At 39.0% G+C, this 20,109-nt stretch overlaps 1 protein-coding gene across 3 annotated transcripts; it reads left to right on the forward strand.

The window, feature by feature from the left end:
- The first annotated feature begins 896 nt into the window (after nt 1-896).
- eftud2 (elongation factor Tu GTP binding domain containing 2) lies at nt 897-19,804 on the forward strand. Of its 3 annotated transcripts, none has more exons than XM_073857425.1 (28): nt 897-1,022; nt 6,007-6,119; nt 6,252-6,420; nt 6,521-6,599; nt 6,814-6,889; nt 7,168-7,233; nt 7,348-7,383; nt 7,478-7,568; nt 7,686-7,768; nt 7,873-8,039; nt 8,459-8,583; nt 8,671-8,734; nt 8,827-8,917; nt 9,131-9,266; nt 9,374-9,501; nt 9,985-10,178; nt 10,263-10,374; nt 10,490-10,630; nt 10,718-10,819; nt 10,905-10,987; nt 11,103-11,189; nt 11,436-11,562; nt 15,036-15,123; nt 15,608-15,726; nt 15,931-16,025; nt 16,194-16,347; nt 19,206-19,313; nt 19,418-19,804. In XM_073857425.1, the coding sequence occupies exons 2-28, from the start codon at nt 6,018-6,020 to the stop codon at nt 19,511-19,513; spliced, it is 2,919 nt and encodes a 972-aa protein (XP_073713526.1). In that variant the 5' UTR covers nt 897-1,022; nt 6,007-6,017; the 3' UTR covers nt 19,514-19,804. The 3 variants fall into 3 exon arrangements, with proteins under 3 accessions (XP_073713526.1, XP_073713525.1, XP_055050251.1); XM_073857424.1 differs by lacking the exon at nt 897-1,022 and adding an exon at nt 1,888-1,910; XM_055194276.2 differs by lacking the exon at nt 897-1,022 and adding an exon at nt 5,280-5,438.
- Nucleotides 19,805-20,109: the final 305 nt, after the last annotated feature.

A 20,109-nucleotide genomic window follows, 5' to 3' on the forward strand; every position in this document is an offset into this window, starting at 1 on the left:
CTCATGATTAAATGACAGGAGAGGGACTCGTCCACAGACCATCTCCTCAGTAATGTGGAGAGAAGCGGTCGAAAATGGACAAAAAGAGACGAATTTAAACACCAAGTGTAAACGTGATGTGTCTCTCTCGTCCACTTGTGATCCTATCGATGAAAACACATCTAAATACCAAGTGTAACAGCCCCTGGGATATTTTTCCTTGCGTGGATGAAAAAGGAGTGTCTTAGCTACGTATATGGTTGCTTTTTGTATGTGATTTTAAATGGACATATCATGACAATCAGACTTTTTACATGTTTAACATACATCTGTGTGCTTTGACGGATCACAGGCAAAGTACATTGCAAATTGTTCATTTTTTTCATTGCTTTTGCTTTGTAGCTACTGGAAGCCTTGGCATGACAGGGCCACCTTACTAGTTAAAACGCGTTCCGAATGGGGGGGGGGGGGGGCGCTAGAAAGTATTATTCAGTTGGTTGTCATATAGAATTTTACCGCTAGATGGGAGTAGATCCTACACAGTGGAGCTTTAAATATTAAGGTGCTTATAAGGTTCCTCACAGAGATTACATAGATAGAAGAACAATTTTTGGTTCCTTATACCTTTATCACTACAAAAATGAAACTGCTCTTCATCAATCACTATAGATAAACTATTAAATATATCCTGTAAAAGATAAAAGAAAAATGCTATTTGTCTAACTCTGGATTGCTGATATTTATTGCATGTGTGGCTTCCTATAGAAGTTATGAGGGACTCATCATAAAACCATTATAAAAATACATTTTCATTGTTTATGCAATGCATTGGTTTCACAAAATGAATAACAAGTATTAATTGAGCCCCTTGTTATCTTTTCATTATGTAAATGAAGTTGATGAGCTCTTCTGCTGTTTTTCCTCTCCTGCTACGAACAATCAGACATCTCATCGAGTTCAGCAGAAGGACCAACTGATGATTAGCAGGTGTATGTGTGGATGAGTGGATATGGATCCATTATAGACAGCAATAACAGACGAAGGCAAGCAATCGTTTTATAAGGGAAACATTTATTGATTGCACAGGTGCACTGGCCAGTGGTACAGACAGATGTAAATGCAGTTGTAATGGATGAAAACAGGAGAGAGAGGGATGTGGAGGCAGGATAAAAGTGTGCCGCTTATTTTGGCCTCTGCACAGGTGTGTTGATCGAAATGAGTAATGAGAGAGTTATTAGAGCAGCACCTCAGAGACTGCAGACATGCACTTATTTATACACGTGCACGTCATGCTTACATGCAAAAACTGTGCTCATAAATAAAGAGAAATGTCTAATTGCTTAAACTTGAGTCTCTGGAGCTCAAACCAAATATAATACAGTATGTGCCATGTTACTCAACCAGTTGGGTTTGTATTTATACTATGCTAGGTTGTTTCAACCCATTGCTGGGTCAAATGTAAATATGTTCTGGCTTAATTGAACCCAACGACTGGGTTCGTCCCTTTTTGACCAAACACTGGGTTGAAAATAACCCAACATTTCAGAGAGTATTTAAACTCATGATACATTACGTGTGTGTGTGTGTGTGTGTGTGTGTGTGTGTGTGTGTGTGTGTGTGTGTGTGTGTGTGTGTGTGTGTGTGTGTGTGTGTTTGCTTGCCATAGTCTTGTTTGCATTCGTGACATTTGACATTGAGCTCTTGGAAAATAGATCCTTCACACTTCTTGAGGTCCTCTCAGCCTTCTTCAGATATATACACGTGAATTTTATAGGTACACATAAGCCTGCACCAAATAAGCAGTGGTGCTTTCACTTGTTCCAAAACATTTGGGCACACAAACAGGGTGATGAAGAACTTCATCTGTTATTCCATCCACGATGATGCTTTGAATGATTTGCCTGCATGCAAGGCTCTACCCTTTATAAAAGGTAACATGCAAACACACTCACACAATATTACATTACATGAAGTCATTACATTACAATAGCTCTCAACTGTTCTTGTGTTCATAATACTTAAATTTATAAATGGCATAATTTTAAATAATTCTTGAGAACAATATTACAGAATTTTCACTCAGTATTTTACGGTAAATGTAAATGTAGTGTCATGCTAAATAAAATAAGTATTTTCTATTATCATATTACATGGTTATTCATACTTACAAAGCCATAGTTTATTAATTATATACATACAGTATTTCAGTTTTTATATTTTCATATTCAAATTTTTTTCTTTGGCATAAAGGGGCGGTGTCCCGGACAGGGAATAGACTACTCCTAGACTAAAATAAATGTAAGAGCTATCAAAACTGAAAACAGCTTGCACTGACAAAACAGCTTGCACTGACATATCTTAAAATACATCAGTGCCCTTTGTTTTGCCTCAAAATGCTCACAAGTAAGGTTTTTAGTAAGGCATGTTTGTTAAAACTAGTTATATTTCCTAATTAAATTAAGGTCCAGTCTAGCTTAAGATAATTTCTTACCAGGAAACCACCCCTAAATGTACACATTATTATTTTAGTTACTTTTTCAAAAAAGTAATGCAAGTTACTTTTTAGTTTAATTAATTCAATAAAAAAAATGTACTGAATTAAACTAAACGTAGTCACATTATGCACTATGGCTGTGTCCCAATTCAAAGGCTGCAACCTTCTTTTTTTTATTTTTATTGGAATATCAAATGTACATACAAAAACAGGCCTGCAGTAGAAAAAAAATAACTACAATTGTCAAAGGCAGACACATTGCACTATAAACAGATACAGTTCAAATATGAAAACACAAAGAAATTAATTAAATAATATAAATAATGGAAAAAAATTAAAGAAGGAAAAAATTAATAACTAATGGTAAAAATAAATAAATAAATAATAATACTTTTTAATAATGTTGACAATACAAAGGGCTACAAATAATTATTGGGTACGTATTTTAAGACCAATTGCGTCACAGCAGCGTGACTTGAGGCTAGTTAGGCCGTCCCAATTCAAAGGATGCTTAGAATGAAGCCTCAAAATGTTTCCCAATCTGTTAAGGATAGAACGAATGGATCCTTAACAGCCAAGGACTGAGTCCTTCGTTCGAGAAATATCCCATATACAGGAAAAAATGCATGTGTGTATCCTTTGCGCGCTGAGGTCACCCACAGTCCTGTGCGTGCATCGCCGGGGGCACACCTTTCATTGACGCAATGACCCAATGACGTGCACTTGCGGGCCTGTTCCATTTACGGCCGTTTCTCAATGTTAAGGATACTTCCTTGGCAGGACTAGTCCTTACCAGTCACTTCCTTCAGAGGCTCAGCGAGGCTCCTCGTTAGCATTTGGAGAACACGTAAATGGAACAGGCTAGCAAGTGCACGTCATTGCGTCAATGAAAGGTGTGCTTTCAGCGCGGCGCATAGGATTGTGGGAGATTTCAGCGCGCGAAGAGCGCGAATGATACACATATGCATCCTTTCCTGTATATGGTATATTTCTCGAATGAAGGACTCAGTCCTTGGCTGAAATTCCAAGGATCCTCGACATTGGAACAGTCCTTCGACGGACGTCGATGACGTAGCATCCTCGAAATTCTGGCTTCCGAGGATCCTTCCTTGACATTGAGAAACGGCTGCTGTGTTCTCCGAATGCTTAAGAGGAGCCTCGCCTAGCCTCTGAAGGAAGTGACTTGTATCCTTATCATTGAAAAACGGCCACCGTCTCATTTCAGTTCTTTTCGCGAACTTCTGAGGCTTCCACCTTGAAAGACCGAGTGCTCACCTTTTAAGGTCTCGTGCTTATAAGGTTGCAGCTCTTGAATTGGGACACAGCTTATGCGTACACGCCTGTGTGAGAACAGTTTGGCCCTGTCCCAATATCCGCACTTCCGCCCTTGTGCCCCTCAATGCGGGTTCTCGCTAAGGGGTGGAAGACCGTTGGGTGTCCCCATCCTCTAATTTTTTCTCCAGGGGTGATCATAAGGGCACTTAATGCACCCCTTTAGTAAGTACGCATCAGACCGCACTTTGCTATAGGCTATTATCTAGAATCCTTGTAGTGTTGTGACATTTCGAAAAGCTAACCAATGAGGGAGCAAAATGGTTGATATGGTTGGACGCTGGGAAAACTCAGAAGGAAAACATTTAAAATGTTTACTTCACAAAGATTAGTTTAATGAGGAATTTCATACTCTTAAAATAATAGTTTAATGGCTTACTTCAGTCACAAACACATAAGTATTAGTGATAATATTAGCTAACATTTGACTTTATAATACATTCATTGTGAAATTACTAACAGCAGGAAAACGCTCAGAGTGGGAGTCAAACCGGCAATCTATCCGCCATGTGAGTCCAATGCTCCGAAAGCCCGGGCACACTTCACTCTCCGCGTCTATCTCTGTCAAGCGGACGCATGTGTGCGGGAGACAGAACCAATTCTGCTCTTCACAGCATCGGGCCCTTGCGCATTTACTCTGCTAAGTGCACTTTCAACAAGTGTCCACTGCGAGGAAGACCTTAGGGCGTAGTGTGAATATTGTGACAGGGCCTTTGAGTCAGAAACTGAGATTGCAAGCCAGAGCTCGACATTTTTGTGATGAAATAAGCAATTTCTGAATGCAGAACTTTTCAGTCATAAACAACACCTGCAAGGCCTGAAAGACATCAAGCCTCAGCCAAGAAAAAGTCACGCAAAAGTCCATGAAAAGTAACAAAGTAACGCAATTAGTTACTTGTTTGGGGGAGTAACTAAATATTTTAATGCATTACTTTTAAAAGTAACTTTCCCCAACACTGTTCGTCTAGTAAACAAAAAGACTAAATCCGACTACCCCCCCAACAAAATTACTTTTAAATAAATATATTACTATAAAGACAATAATATATCTTATTCTGCACAACTTGATTTTGAAATATAAAATGTTAGAAATAAATCCAACATGATATTTCAGTTGTACTGAGGTGGAAATTTGCGTTAAAGATGCTCGTTTAGTTAGACTACCTGGATATTGTAAACTGTGTGGAACTTAGAGATGGTTGAAAAAGGTCATCAGAAATGTTCATAAATGTCCGCAAAATCATAGCGCCATCTTCTGTTCATTTAACGTTACAGACGTTTATCTCCTACAGAAAACGTTAACTGCTGATTTAGAGCTAATGTATTATTGTGTGGATTCACCAATACTGTCTTAATGAAACTACAATACAACAGTAATACCATAAATCAGTTTCAAGTAAAACAATAACGAGTTCTAAGTTCCAAATCGTAAGAACGACAGACCGATGTGATGTTTTTGGACAGGCAATACGCGGGACGAATATTGATGACGTAAACAATGTACGACATACGTCGAGCTGCGTGAGGACCTCGCGGTGCATGGTTTGGAAACAGTAGGAAAGATTATTTATAAAACTCCAATCAAGGCGGGATTCAGGCCAAAAGAAAAGAAACGTTTTGTATTTGCATACAGGTATGACTTTATTTTACACAGTGAATTTAGAAACGACAGACTAAGTAGAAATGAACGAGGAATTGAATGAAGCCTTTCACTCATTCATACACTGTCGGACGTATGTCGCACGTTCATGAGCGGTAATTTTACCGCTTTAAACAGGACAGCTTTCAACTCCAAGACTTCTTTCGTGCAGAGTTAATCGTTTGTGAGGCTGTTTCAATATCCTACACATTTGTGTTCTGCATGTTTTAAATCTGCGATGTTTATTGTTTTCTACTGACTGCGTTTATAAACTTGGAACTGCCTATCTATACAACATTAGACGTTATAGACGCGATCGATCATAGTTGCACTCATTGGTTTTGATTATCCTGACCTACAAATAATATACATTTGATCAGTATGTGTATGCTTTAGGAATCGAATCTACAGCCTTTGTGATACTAATGCACTGGTCTAACAGTTGGGCTGCATAAACACTATCAAAACAGAAATACGACCTATTTAGTGATCCATGCATAACTTCTCTGTACAAATGTAAATGTGGTAAAAAAAAAAAAGCTTTTATGTTTTGTCCCATTAGAACTCAACAGCATGGAGACAGATCTTTATGATGAGTTCGGTAACTATATTGGACCAGAGTTGGACTCTGATGAAGATGACGATTTAGATGCAGATGACCGGGATGCTGAGGAGGCAGTCTGATATACACTCGTTACAACTGATGTTTTACTTGCCAACTATTTATGATTTGTTTTAGAGATATCTTATTATATAAGTGGGGAATGAGTAAGGTTTCTCTAAAAATGTGATTTCTCATATTTGTAGGCAGATGAGGAGGAAGATGATGAAGATCAGGCTGAGGGTGATGAAGAAGGTGGTGGTGGTATGGAAGTGGTTCTGCATGAGGATAAAAAGTATTATCCTACAGCCGAGGAGGTGTATGGTCCAGAGGTGGAGACCATTGTCCAGGAGGAAGACACACAGCCACTTACAGGTAACAGTCACATACGCACACTGGTGGAGTACTCGGCTATGCATGCATACACTGCGTTCCCAACCAGTTCTGTGTCAAATTATTTTCTTTCCACTTACAGAGCCGATCATTAAACCTGTAAAATCAAAGCGGTTCACTCTGATGGAGCAGGAGCTTCCAGCTACAGTTTATGATATGGAGTGAGTCATTTTTTCTTTTTTATGTTTACACATTTGGCAGACACTTATCCTAAACCAAGAAATACATTTTATTAGTCCAAGTATTACCTGGGAATCCCTGACCTTGGCATTGCCAGTTCCATGTCAGTTGGGTATAAAGTTGAACCTGAGATCTCTTGTGGCTTTTACTTGGATTATGCCAGATTATATTGGATAACATTACATCCCACTACAGGTTTCTTGCTGATTTAATGGACAGTTCGGAGCTGATCAGAAATGTCACTTTATGTGGACACTTGCATCATGGCAAGGTACAGTACAGATACACATCATACTGTTTTTCAATTATGTCTAGTAAATCAAAGTGAATTTTTTCCAATGTTATATGCACTCAATAAGCTTTATAAAAAATAATGAATACTGAATTGGTATTCTGACCAATGTTTAATCAGCTTTCTGCCTCACCTTCACCTAACTCGAATACAACTGTTACATCAGTCAGGACAACGACAATAAAAAATGTACACCTTTATTTTGCTTTAATTCATTTTGAAGACAAAATGCTGATCTTTTTGTGTCCACTTCACAGACATGCTTTGTGGACTGCCTTATTGAACAGACCCATCCTGAAATCTGCAAAAGAGATGATGCTGATGTAAGTATAGAGAATTTGCATACACCATCAAGAGCTCAGTTGTGGTTTAGATCTGTAATACAGCCACACAAGGGTTTTCTTTATATAAGTTAAATAGCAATTTTTTTCTTGCAGTTACGCTACACGGATATCCTTTTCACAGAGCAAGAGGTAAGAAATGACCTGAATTAAAATCACAGCTGGTTGCATTTATTTTTGGTTTAACGTTACTCATGAGTTTATGTGTGTGTGGTATCTTTTACAGAGAGGGGTTGGCATTAAGAGTACCCCTGTGACCATGGTTCTGCCTGACTCGAGGGGAAAATCATACCTCTTTAACATCATGGACACACCAGGTGCCTCTCTTTCTCATGCACACGCAGTGCATATTTGACATTTTGTGATTACAATTACAAATATGCATGAAACTAAATTAAATATAATATTTCCTGTTTCGTTCATGCTATTTTCAGGACATGTAAATTTCTCTGATGAAGTGACGTCTGGGGTCAGACTCTCCGACGGCATTGTGCTTTTTATTGATGCGGCTGAAGGGGTGAGCACACTTACCACTGATGTCAAAGTCCAAGCCTTTCATCAGTCTGTCTGTCACCAAACCACACTCTTCCTTTTGATTAATACAATGCTTTGTCTGCGTAGGTGATGCTGAACACCGAGCGACTTATCAAACACGCAGTGCAGGAAAAGCTGGCCATCACTATCTGCATCAATAAAGTGGACCGTCTAATCGTCGAGCTAAAGCTGCCACCCACCGATGCCTATTACAAACTGCGCCACATTGTGGATGAGGTCAATGGCTTGCTAAGGTACTGAGATTTTAAAAATGATTTCCGTCTTTTTTAAATGACACATGCTTTTATCCAAAGCTAATTTTAGTGGTGTTCCTTGGGAATCAGGTTGCCCGCATAAATGTCTTTGTTCTGATGAACACAAAGGAAGATATTTTGAGAATTGTTTGTGGACCCCATTTACTTCCATAGTATTCTTTTTTTCTACTATGGAAGTAAATGGGGTTTGGTTACAAACATTTCTCTAAACATCTTCCTTTGTGTTCATCAGAACAAAGACATTTATACAGGTTTGTAACAATATGGCAGTGAGTAAATCATGACCGAATTGGCATTTTTGGGTGAATGATCCCTTTAATGTCCTGTGTTCATTTAATAGTTTCTAATCGTCCACAGACTAATGATATATTGTTTTGTGTTTGTTTCTCTTTTGGCAGCACATACTCCACAGATGAATCTCTCGTTGTTTCTCCTTTGCTGGGAAACGTGTGTTTTGCATCTTCACAGTACTGCATCTGCTTCACCCTCGGCTCTTTTGCCAAAATCTATTCCGACACCTATGGTGAGACACACATACACGTATAAACCTATAATTCACATGCACCCTCAAAGGTCTTAAAGTCTAATTTTTTTTCTTGTTGTATTTTAGGTGACATTAACTACACAGAGTTTTCTAAGAGACTGTGGGGAGACATTTACTTCAACCCCAAAACGTACGAGTCGCAGTGATTGTTTTACTTCCCTGATAATGTGATTGGTACGTTTTGTTTTCCACTAACGTGATCGGTTTTGTTCTGTCTATCAGGAGGAAATTCACGAAAAAAGCCCCGAACAGCAACTCTCAGCGCAGCTTTGTTGAGTTCGTGTTGGAACCGCTGTACAAGATTCTCTCACAGGTGATGACACACGATAAGCACAACTTAAACCATTTTTCTGTTTTCTACATAAATTCATCCTACACATTGTAAAGAGCATTCTCTGAAAATACAACCTTGGTGTCTTTAATATTGACTGATGTCAAAGATTGAAATGAAAGTGAACTTTAGCCTGCATTTCACAGATAGGATCACAAATGTCCAGATTATTTTTAATCTGATGTTTATCTTTAGGTGGTTGGGGATGTAGATACATCTTTGCCCCGTGTCTTAGATGAGCTTGGCATTCATCTGACCAAAGAGGAATTGAAGCTTAACATCAAACCCCTGCTGCGCCTCGTCTGTAACCGGTTCTTTGGGGAGTTTACAGGTCTGTTGTGCCATGCATAATAATACTTACGGTAATACGTTGCAATATGTAGACATTGCACTAGTGCACGGGTGTATGCGCAATATAACATTGCCCTACATCAACAGGCTTCGTGGACATGTGTGTGCAACACGTACCATCTCCTCGAGGGGGTGCCAAAGCCAAGATTGAGCACAGCTACACGGGTGGTTTGGATTCGGACCTCGGAGAGACATTGTCTGAATGTGATCCTGATGTGAGTGGGCAATATACAGATAATAGATATCAGTGCTGTGACAAACTCACTGCAGAACAAAAGTACAAATGGTTTGTTTTCCAATAGGGATGCATAACGATTAATTGCGATTTAATCTATAGCAGAAAAAAAAACAAAATTTTTTTGTTTACATCATGTGCGTGAACTGTATATAATAACTTTAGATAAATGCACACACATGCATGTATATATTTAAGAAATGTTTACATGTGTATATTTATGTATAATTTATATTATATATAAATAAAAATACTTAATATATAAATATATATTTTTTATAAAAATTAGGCATGTGTGCATATTTATTTATTTATATATACATAATTATTATTCACAGTTTACACACACATATGATGTAAACAAAAACTTTTATTCTGCTATAGATTAATTGTTATGCATCCCTACCAGTAAATAAAAACTATTAAAGCCATTTCCAAATAATTAAATTGGTTTCTCTTTTAGGGTCCACTGATGTGTCACACAACTAAGATGTACAGCACAGATGACGGCGTTCAGTTCCACGCGTTCGGTCGAGTCTTGAGCGGGACCCTGCATGCGGGTCAGCCGGTAAAGGTGCTGGGTGAGAACTACACCCTGGAGGATGAGGAGGACTCGCAGATCTGCACTGTCGGACGCTTGTGGATCTCCGTCGCCAGGTAAATGTCACATCTGGTAGGACGATCATTCTGATTGGTCAGTAAAGTTTGTAGACAACATGTGTGTTATATTTGTTATGCTAGATATCAGATTGAGGTGAACCGTGTCCCTGCTGGTAACTGGGTGCTGATCGAGGGATGCGACCAGCCCATTGTTAAAACCGCCACTATTACTGAGCCACGTGGAAATGAAGAGGTGAGACAGCTGGATAAACCGACAGTTTATTTTGTAGATAGCAGTTATTTGCTAAATAAATATGACAAATAATATAAGGAATTGAAAATTAGGTGTATCGTGTTTGTGTGAGCAGGCTCAGATCTTCAGGCCGTTGAAGTTTAACACGGCATCGGTGATAAAGATAGCAGTGGAGCCGGTCAATCCCTCTGAACTGCCCAAGATGTTGGACGGACTCAGAAAAGTCAACAAGAGTTATCCTTCGCTCACCACTAAGGTAACACAAAAAATACTTTGGTATGCTGTAGTCAAATTGTCACATAACCACAGATTTAGGTGAAACTGAGTTGTTTTGTGTATTTAGGTAGAGGAATCAGGTGAACATGTGATTCTGGGCACAGGTGAGCTGTACCTGGACTGTGTCATGCACGACCTGCGGAAGATGTACTCTGAGATTGACATCAAGGTAGCTCTTGGTCTCGCTTACACTTACTCTGAATACAATACATCTTTTGGTTTTGATGAGATCTTTCTATGACTGTTCTCTGTAGGTAGCTGATCCCGTGGTGACCTTCTGTGAGACGGTGGTTGAGACATCCTCCCTAAAGTGTTTTGCTGAAACACCCAATAAAAAGTATGGAAAGTTAATCTTGTGTCCTGGCGACTTCACGGCGTGTTGTCAATGGTGTTTAGATGATGTTTGTTGAACTGAATAATGAGCTGTAAGTGTGTTTGTTTGTGATTGGCAGGAATAAGATCACTATGATTGCCGAGCCGCTGGAGAAGGGGCTTGCTGAAGACATTGAGAATGAGGTGGTGCAGATCTCATGGAACAGGTAGAGGACCATGTCTGAATTTCATTATTGCTTTAATATGGTTATGTATCAAATCTAAAACCTTTGAATAAAATATACATATTAGAGCTTTATTTTCTTTATTTTAGTTTCGGTAATGTTTTCAATGAGGCCATTAGGAGTGGAAGGGACAAACTGCAGTGCAGTTTAGCTATTAAATGCACTTTGCTACTTCTCCCAACTAACTAATTTTATCTCTTTTCCTCACTCTGGTTTGTCTGTCTATAGGAAAAAATTGGGAGAATTCTTCCAGACTAAATATGACTGGGATTTGCTGGCAGCTCGTTCCATTTGGGCTTTTGGACCCGATACGACTGGGCCCAACATTTTAGTAGACGATACTTTGCCATCTGAGGTAATTTGGCTTTTGTTACCACTGATGCTGATTTACTAAAACGTGTCTTGGTTATTTTCACAGAATTACCTGCTGCATTTTAAACAAACAGTTTGAAATTTAGTTAATTTTAAGTCTTCTCAGAAGTATTTGTTGCAAACATGGAAGTATGAGCTGTGTTGTGCATTTGTTATATATTAGATCAGGGGTTTTCAAACTGGGGTTTGGGGACCCCCCAATGGGCCTCCAGAGGTTCTAGGGCAGGGGTGGGCATTCCTGGTCCGGGAGGGCCACTGTCCTGCAAAGTTTAGCTCCCGCCTTAATCAAACACACCTGAATGCCATTTTTCAAGATATCCTGCAGCCTTTGATTGGATTTTTTAGGTGTGTTTAATTAGGGTTGGGGCTAAACTTTGCACGACAGTGGTCCTCCATGACCGGGAATGCACACCCCTGTTCTAGGGGGTCCTCAGAAAATTTTACAGAGAAAATACTAAAAAAATTGTTCAAATTTGCTTAGTGTGTTTTTAGTTCCTTATTACAGTTCCCTTTATCTCACTTATGGCGCTTTTCTATTGCATAGTACCACATGTTTTGGGTCGGGTCAGCATACTTTTGGGAGCTTTTCCATTGGGTGCAGTACGTAGAACCAGATACTTTTTTCGTAACACCTCGGTTGGGGCTCCAAGCGACCCGAGCCGATACCAAACATGACGCAAAAAGACTGTAGATCACTGATTGGTCTGAGAGAATCGTCACGTCATCGCTATAATGTAAAAGATTAGCTTTACCTGTGCTAGGCTAGCTTGCGCTGTCTCGAGCAAACATGTTGTCATCTGTGCTCTGCTATTTGTTCCTAAACTCCCTTTTAACGGTGAAAACATCCACAGGCTGTGAATCAGGAACACCATACAAGTGTTTTCCTTGCAGTTTGTAGTGGCACATCCGTCTACTGACGCCACGGGAGCTTGTACAGTAACTGTGAGACAGAGGTATAGTGATAAACGCGATGGGCAAACACCTATTTGTGGTGGTCAATTTTGATTTTGTGGCGGACTGGCAAATAAATGAATGCATGTATGGGAAACAACACTGCATTCCAACGATGCTCACTCCCACTTTTTGTATGATGTCACAGCAGTAGGCAGCGCAGGTATAACGACACGACTATAATCCCTCTCACTCTGAAGTGGTACTTAACTTAATGGAAAAGCTAACCAAGCCAAGGTAAGGTAGGTAAGCTGACACTACATGACCCGTGGGGTACTATGCAATGGAAAAGCGCTATTAAAGTTTGGAAACCATTGTATTAGATATACACTACCAGTCAAAAGTTTTGAAACACTTCAGTGAAATTGATCTTAAAAACCGTGTATGGTGAAATGCTTGAAGTTACTTTTGTAGACAAGAATATAACACTGCCAGACAGATTGATTTCAGTTTTAAGAAAACAAAAATTTTATTTTTAAAATACATGACTACATATTAAAGAAAAAGCAGCGAATGAGAGCCCAGATTAAGGGCGCGCTCATGCTATCCAAACCATGCCCAAGCGTGATTGCCCCCCCACTCCCCCAGAAGCACACACTCGGACTGAATTTTTATTAATCTGAGCATGGGCGCGCTTTCATCATTAGGATGTGTTTGTTTTGAACAAAGCAGGAATTTAAGTGCCCTCTTAAAGGAATATTCAATTTTCTTAAAAGAAAAATCCAGATAATTTACTCACCACCATGTCATCCAAAATGTTGATGTCTTTCTTTGTTCAGTCGAAAAGAAATTATGTTTTTAAGGAAAACATTGCAGGATTTTTCTCATTTTAATGGACTTTAATAGACACCAACAATCAACACTTAACTCAACACTTAACAGTTTTTTTCAAAGGACTATAAACAATCCCAAACGAGGCACAAGAGTCCCATCCAGCAAAACGACCGTCACTCTTGACCAGAAAAACAACAAATATACACCTTCAAAACACAACTTCTCGTCGAGATCCGGTCGTGATGCGCCAGCGCGACCCCACGCAATACATCATGAAGTCAAGAGGTCACAGAAGACGAACGTGAAACTCCGCCCCAGTGTTTACAAGTGTGTTGAAAGAGGACCGTTCCTACATTGTTGTATGTCAACTGATACTAATTAATGTCTTTGTGTCAGTTTATTGTTTACAATGGTCCGCAAATGTGCGTTTTATATATGTAACACGTGACCTCCCTATGTCACTACGCATTTACGTTAGGTCGCGCTGGACCAGACCTAGACGAAAAGTTGTGCTTTAAAAGTGTATATTTGTTATTTTTATTGTCAAAAATGACAATCGTTTTGCTAGATAAGACCCTTATGTCTCGTTTGGGATTGTTTATAGTCCTCTGAAACTCCGCTGAACAAAACTGTTACGTGTTAAGTGTTAATTGTTGGTGTCAACCAAAGTCCATCAAAATGAGAAAAATCCTGCAATGCTCTCCCCAAAAAACACAACCCCTTCTCGACTAAACAAAGAAATACATCAACATTTTGGACGACATGGTGGTGAGTAAATTATCTGGATTTTTTTTAAAGAAAATTGAATATTATTTTTACACTCACATGCCATCATATTGCTTAGTTGATCTAACGTGTGTGCAGCTTAGACATTCACGTAACCCAGGGTGCAATTAACCAAACCGGGCACGGTACGGATCGATCACACTAGTCAAACGAACCAGGCTTTGGGGGTCAAACGCGCCTGAACGTGGTTTGGTTTGGATAGTGTGAGTGCGCCCTAAATGCGAACTTCTTCCATATTCTTTAATATTCATCTTAATGTAAAACCTGAAGAAGCTTCTTGATAAAATGACACGAGTAATTTTGGAACACTCACTCGTTCTTTATATTTTTTATTAGAATACTAATAAAATCATACAAACTATGGGATACCACAAATGTAACTGTGGGAATTATGTTGTGTCTAAAAACATCCAAAATATGTCAAAACTCTGTTATATTTTATCATCTGAAGTGCTGTCACCCTTTGCCTAGAAATTGCAAAATAGTACTTGTGTCTTTTATTAAGAAACATCTTGAAGTTACTTTAGGATGAATTTGAAAGAATATGCAAAGAGTTCACACATAATCTTGGCTTGTATTGGCTGCCTTTCCCTCAATATTAAGTATGAAGTCATTTATTTTTAAAATATTTTTTAAATAAAATTTTAGTTTTCCAATAACATAAATTAATCTGTTTGATACAGGTATGTTTTTGTATATGAAACAAATTTCTAGCATTTAACCATACACCCTTTATATTAAATTTTTTTTAATCATTGTTAACATTTTAGGTATTGTATGTTCACATGTGCATAGTGTGTTATAGTTCAGTGTGTTGTTGGGCAATTACATTGGAAAAAATATATAGATGTTTATTGCATGCATGTGTTTTTGTTCACATGCAAAGGTCAGCTGTTTACTGTTAAATGACTTGTTTTTGTCTTATGTTGTGTGTGTGTTTTGTAGGTAGATAAAGCTCTCCTTGGCTCGGTGAAGGACAGCATTGTGCAGGGTTTCCAGTGGGGCACACGGGAGGGTCCTTTATGTGATGAACGTAAGACATTACACAGCGCCTTTATGTCTACATCAGCATTTTTGACATTTGACACTGTATGATTTATCATGCACTGAGGCAGCATTCGCCTTTGAAGTCTTTCAAAGTCTGGCATATTTAGAAAGTGGCTTGTTTTTCTGAAAGTGCTTAGAGTTGCTTGAACTAAAAAAAGGAATATATATGCAGTTTTCGCAATATTATTGTCGATAAAAGTATTTAATTTACATTTTGCATTTGATAAGTGAACTCTCCAAATTTGAAAGGAGCCATTTGACTGAATTAAAAAGCACCCAGTCACAGCTTGCATAATAGTATGTGTTATTTATTTGAGGGACAAAAACAAAATTTTTGTATTGCACAAACCTAAAGACAGTGTTGTTAGTATTTGGCAAAACTGGACATGCGTCATGATGCATGTTTCATTTGTTGTTTAGCTTTTTCCCACACCATCTAAAAATCTGTCTCTGTCATTCCCTGCATTCAGCAATCCGGAATGTGAAGTTTAAGATCTTGGATGCTGTGATCGCACAGGAACCGTTACACAGAGGAGGAGGGCAGGTGATCCCAACCGCTCGCAGAGTCGTCTATTCTGCCTTCCTCATGGTAATTTATCTTCCCACAGATCTATGTAGCCGCCCCCTCCACTGTTTCCTTTCTGTGTCTAATCATTGTATCCATTAGTCTTATTGGACTGTTTCATTCAATTAGTTGACTCATTAATTCTATTCCATAGATTAAGCTGATTATGGTAAACGGTCACTTAGTCGCTCTTTCCTTACTCCATTTGTGATTGACTGCTTTCCGTAGGCCACGCCCAGGCTAATGGAACCCTATTACTTTGTGGAGGTTCAGGCCCCTGCTGACTGTGTTTCTGCTGTATACACTGTGCTGGCACGCAGGAGGTAACGCACACGCACGAACGCCAACAGAATGAGAAAATCGCTGACTCCCGTCTGTGTACACATGCATTAATCAAATTGTTGCTTATGGCAGCATAAGTCATCAGCTTTCTAGTAAAGTCAATCTTCTTTCAGTGCCTCTGACTGATTTCTTGTCTTTGTGTCCTGTAGAGGTCATGTGACGCAGGACGCACCAATCCCAGGCTCCCCTCTCTATACCATCAAGGCTTTTATTCCTGCTATCGACTCATTTGGCTTTGAGACGGATCTCCGCACGCACACACAGGGCCAGGCGTTCGCGCTCAGTGTGTTTCACCACTGGCAGGTACAAATGCGTCCACACGCTATTTGTTTGCAATATATGCACAGTTAGGTCCGAATGTCTGTAACCACATTGATAGTGTGGGATTTTTTTATTTAAAGATTTTAAAGAAAATGAAAACAAAGAGAATGCATATTTTAGATTTTGTACTATTTGTAGGTCAAGCAAATTTGTGAAAAAATTAGCAAAATATGGAGTTAATACCAGCTCGATGGCATGCTGTCACTAAAGCAAAATGACAAGGTACCTAAATACTTAGTAAGGGATAATGTATAGAAAGCCGGTTGTTATCACAGAACTAAGCCCCGACAGTGTATTTAGGATCATGCAAAGCTGAGGGTCTTGTGAAGGGGCTTATTTCACGATAACTGTACATTATGCCGCTCATTACACAGCTATTTAATAAAAATTTTTTTTTTATATAGCACAATTGTTTAATTGTTTCAAAGCAACCTTACATTAATAAAAGCAGAGAAAAACACAGAAAAATCAGGAGACAACAAAAGTAGCAGAGTACAGCGCTAAGATTAAACCGTACTAGCGAGCATAGTAATAATGTACCGTATAGAAGAAAGTTCTACGTTAAGCCAATGTCAGCTGACTCCCTAGGGGTTGAAAAAACTCCTAGGAGAATAAAGCCAAATTTTTAGGGGTAAAAAGAAAAAAACCTTAAGAGAGGGCCAGACATAGCTGATTCTATAGAGTATTGAAAATAAGTATTTTAACACCCTGCTATTTTGCAAGTTCTCCCACTTAAAAATCATGGAGGGGTCTGAAATTGTCATCGTAGGTGCATGTCCACTGTGAGAGTTTTTAACTATTTATTTGTATGATACAGCTGCAAATAAGTATTTGAACACCTGAGAAAGTCAATGTTAATGTTTGGTACAGTAGCCTTTGTTTGCAATTACAGAGGTCAAATGTTTCACCCGGTTTGCAAACACTGCAGGAGGGATTTTGTCCCACTCCTTCACACAGATCTTCTCTAGATCACTCAGGTTTCTGGCCTGTCACTGAGAAACACGGAGTTTGAGCTCCTTCCAAAGATTCTCTATTGGGTTTAGGTCTGAAGACTGGCTAGGCCACGCCCCAGAACATTGATATGCTTCTTACAAAGCCACTCCTCGTTTATCCTGGCTGTGTGCTTCGAGACATTGTCATGTTGGAAGACCCACCCTCAACGCTCTAACAGAGGGAAGGAGGTTGTTCCCCAAAATCTCGCAATACATGGCCCCGGTCATCCTCTTCTACTTAATACAGTCCAGTCGCCCTGTCCCATGTGCAGAAAAACACCACCAAAGCATGATGCTACCACCCCCATGCTTCACAGTAGGGATGGTGTTCTTGGGATGGTTCTCATCATTCTTCTTCCTCCAAACACGTTTAGTGGAATTATGACCAAGAAGTTTTATTTTGGTCTTATCTGACCACATGACTTTCTCCCATGACTCCTCTGGATCATCCAAATGGTCATTGGCAAACTTAAGACGGGCCTGGACATGTGCTGGTTTAAGCAGGGGAACCTTCCGTGCCATGCATGATTTCAAACCATGACGTCTTGGTGTATTACCAACAGTAACCTTGGAAACGATGGTCCCATCTATTTTCAGGTCATTGACCAGCTCCTCTCGTGTAGTTCTGAGCTGATTTCTCACCTTTCTTAGGATCATTGAGACCCCACGAGGTGAGATCTTGCATGGAGCCACAGTCCGAGGGAGATTCACAGTCATGTTTAGCTTCTTCCATTTTCTAATGATTGCTCCAACAGTGGACCTTTTTTCACCAAGCTGATTGGCAATTTCCCGTAACCCTTTCCAGAATTGTGGAGGTATACAATTTTGTCTCTAGTGTCTTTGGGCAGCTTTTTGATCTTGGCCATGTTAGTAGTTGGATTCTTACTGATTGTATGGGGTGGACAGGTGTCTTTATTGCAGTTAACAACCTCAAACAGGTGCATCTAATTTAGGATAATAAAGAGAGTGGAGGTGGACATTTTAAAGGCAGACTAACAGGTCTTTGAGGATCAGAATTCTAGCTGATAGACAGGTGTTCAAATACTTATTTGCAGCTGTATCATACAAATAAATAGTTAAAAAAAAATCATACATTGTGATTTCTGGATTTTTTTTAGATTATGTCTCGCACGGTGGACATGCACCTGCGATGACGGTTTCAGACCCCTCCATGATTTCTAAGTGGGAGAACTTGCAAAATAGCAGGGTGTTCAAATATTTATTTTCCTCACTGTATTAGATACTATATTATAAAATGACCTCATACATAAGTAAGGTAAGGAACATTAAATATTGATTTGAAAAATATTCGTCACAAACACGCTATTTGGTTTAATTATTTGTAAATATAATGTCATATATATCTTAAAAGACATATTTACTATATTTAATTTTTGTGTAATGTTAAACTGTACTTATCAAAATAATTTGCAGCATCCAGGTTACTGTGTGTTATTGCTATCTGGCAATAACAAACGTGCAAATGTCGCGACTGACCAATCAGAATCAAGCATTCCAACGAGATGTGTAATAGTTAAAATTCATGTCAATGTTTCAAATCCACTTTGTTTATAATCTGAATAGTTATGGAAAACACAATACAAAAAGTGTTCTCTTCACAGACTACTGTACAAACAATTGTGTTGTGTATTTGTGTGCATAAGAATGTGCGTGCATGTCATTCTGTAAGTTAATGTGTTCTGATGTGTTTGATGTTGAGTAGCAGAAGATTGAGTCAGCAGCAGGACTTCATCTCTTGTTTTCAACATTGTTTCTGTGCGTGCTTATGCCACATGATATTAAAGTTTTGGCCACTGTCGTGAGATGTTTTCGTCTCTGTCTCTATAGATTGTTCCTGGTGATCCTCTGGATAAGAGCATTGTCATTCGTCCTCTAGAACCTCAACCCGCTCCTCATCTGGCCAGAGAGTTCATGATCAAAACCCGTAGGCGCAAGGTAAAACACATTTGCGTTTCTGAAGTGTCAGTCAACTTAAGTTTTAATATCTTCATATATCATCGTGTATACATCATCATGTTTCTCGTCTCATCTCCCTCCAGGGACTGAGTGAGGATGTCAGTATCAGCAAGTTCTTCGATGATCCTATGTTGTTGGAGTTGGCCAAACAGGACGTGGTTCTCAACTACCCAATGTGATGAGACGTATGGACTTGTCTCTTTCAATCGCTGACCCCCAAGTATACTTGGTGGTCACTTTCTTTGAAGGGAGTATCAAAATCCAGTTCTGTTTGATGGAACAAACTTCACCCCGGGCTCTCCTCAATTGAACCATCTCAAAATGTAGTCTCCCTTGCAGTTTTGGTCTGTTTATTTTTTATATTTCATAACACGTTTTTGTAGAATAAGATATTAAGGCAAGTCTTACTGAAAATCTTATTGAAAATCTTACATAATTTGTGTAAGTGTGATTAAAAGATTTGGCCTTTGGGGGTGTGTTTGAGTTTATTTATGTATTCTCTGTGAGCTGGTGATGTGGTTCATAAAGGTGCAGTGCTTGAGGACACTTTGATCTAAAGGAAAAGGTGATTTTGATATTCAGTTTGATGGAATGTTCAAACTTTGGATGGGAATGTTAACCGGGATCATCACGGTAAATTAAAGTAGATACCAATGACATCAGAAACCTTCCTAATGCATACTCATTAGGGTGGTCCTTATAATGGGTACAATTTCACCCCCTTAATGTGTTAGGATATCAATAAAAACACACTGAGCAAAATTTTGAATTGTTT

Source organism: Misgurnus anguillicaudatus, chromosome 19 (genome assembly GCF_027580225.2).
Source record: "Misgurnus anguillicaudatus chromosome 19, ASM2758022v2, whole genome shotgun sequence".
Lineage (NCBI taxonomy): Eukaryota > Metazoa > Chordata > Actinopteri > Cypriniformes > Cobitidae > Misgurnus > Misgurnus anguillicaudatus.

What these genes read in the sequence shown, in the direction of transcription:
- eftud2 (XM_073857425.1), top strand. Translation starts at nt 6,018, where the DNA reads ATGGAGACAGATCTTTATGATGAGTTCGGTAACTATATTGGACCAGAG. An exon ending in TTGTGGATCTCCGTCGCCAG is followed by an intron (nt 10,179 to 10,262) that starts GTAAATGTCACA and finishes TTGTTATGCTAG; the next exon opens with ATATCAGATTGAGGTGAACC. An exon ending in TCAAAACCCGTAGGCGCAAG is followed by an intron (nt 19,314 to 19,417) that starts GTAAAACACATT and finishes ATCTCCCTCCAG; the next exon opens with GGACTGAGTGAGGATGTCAG.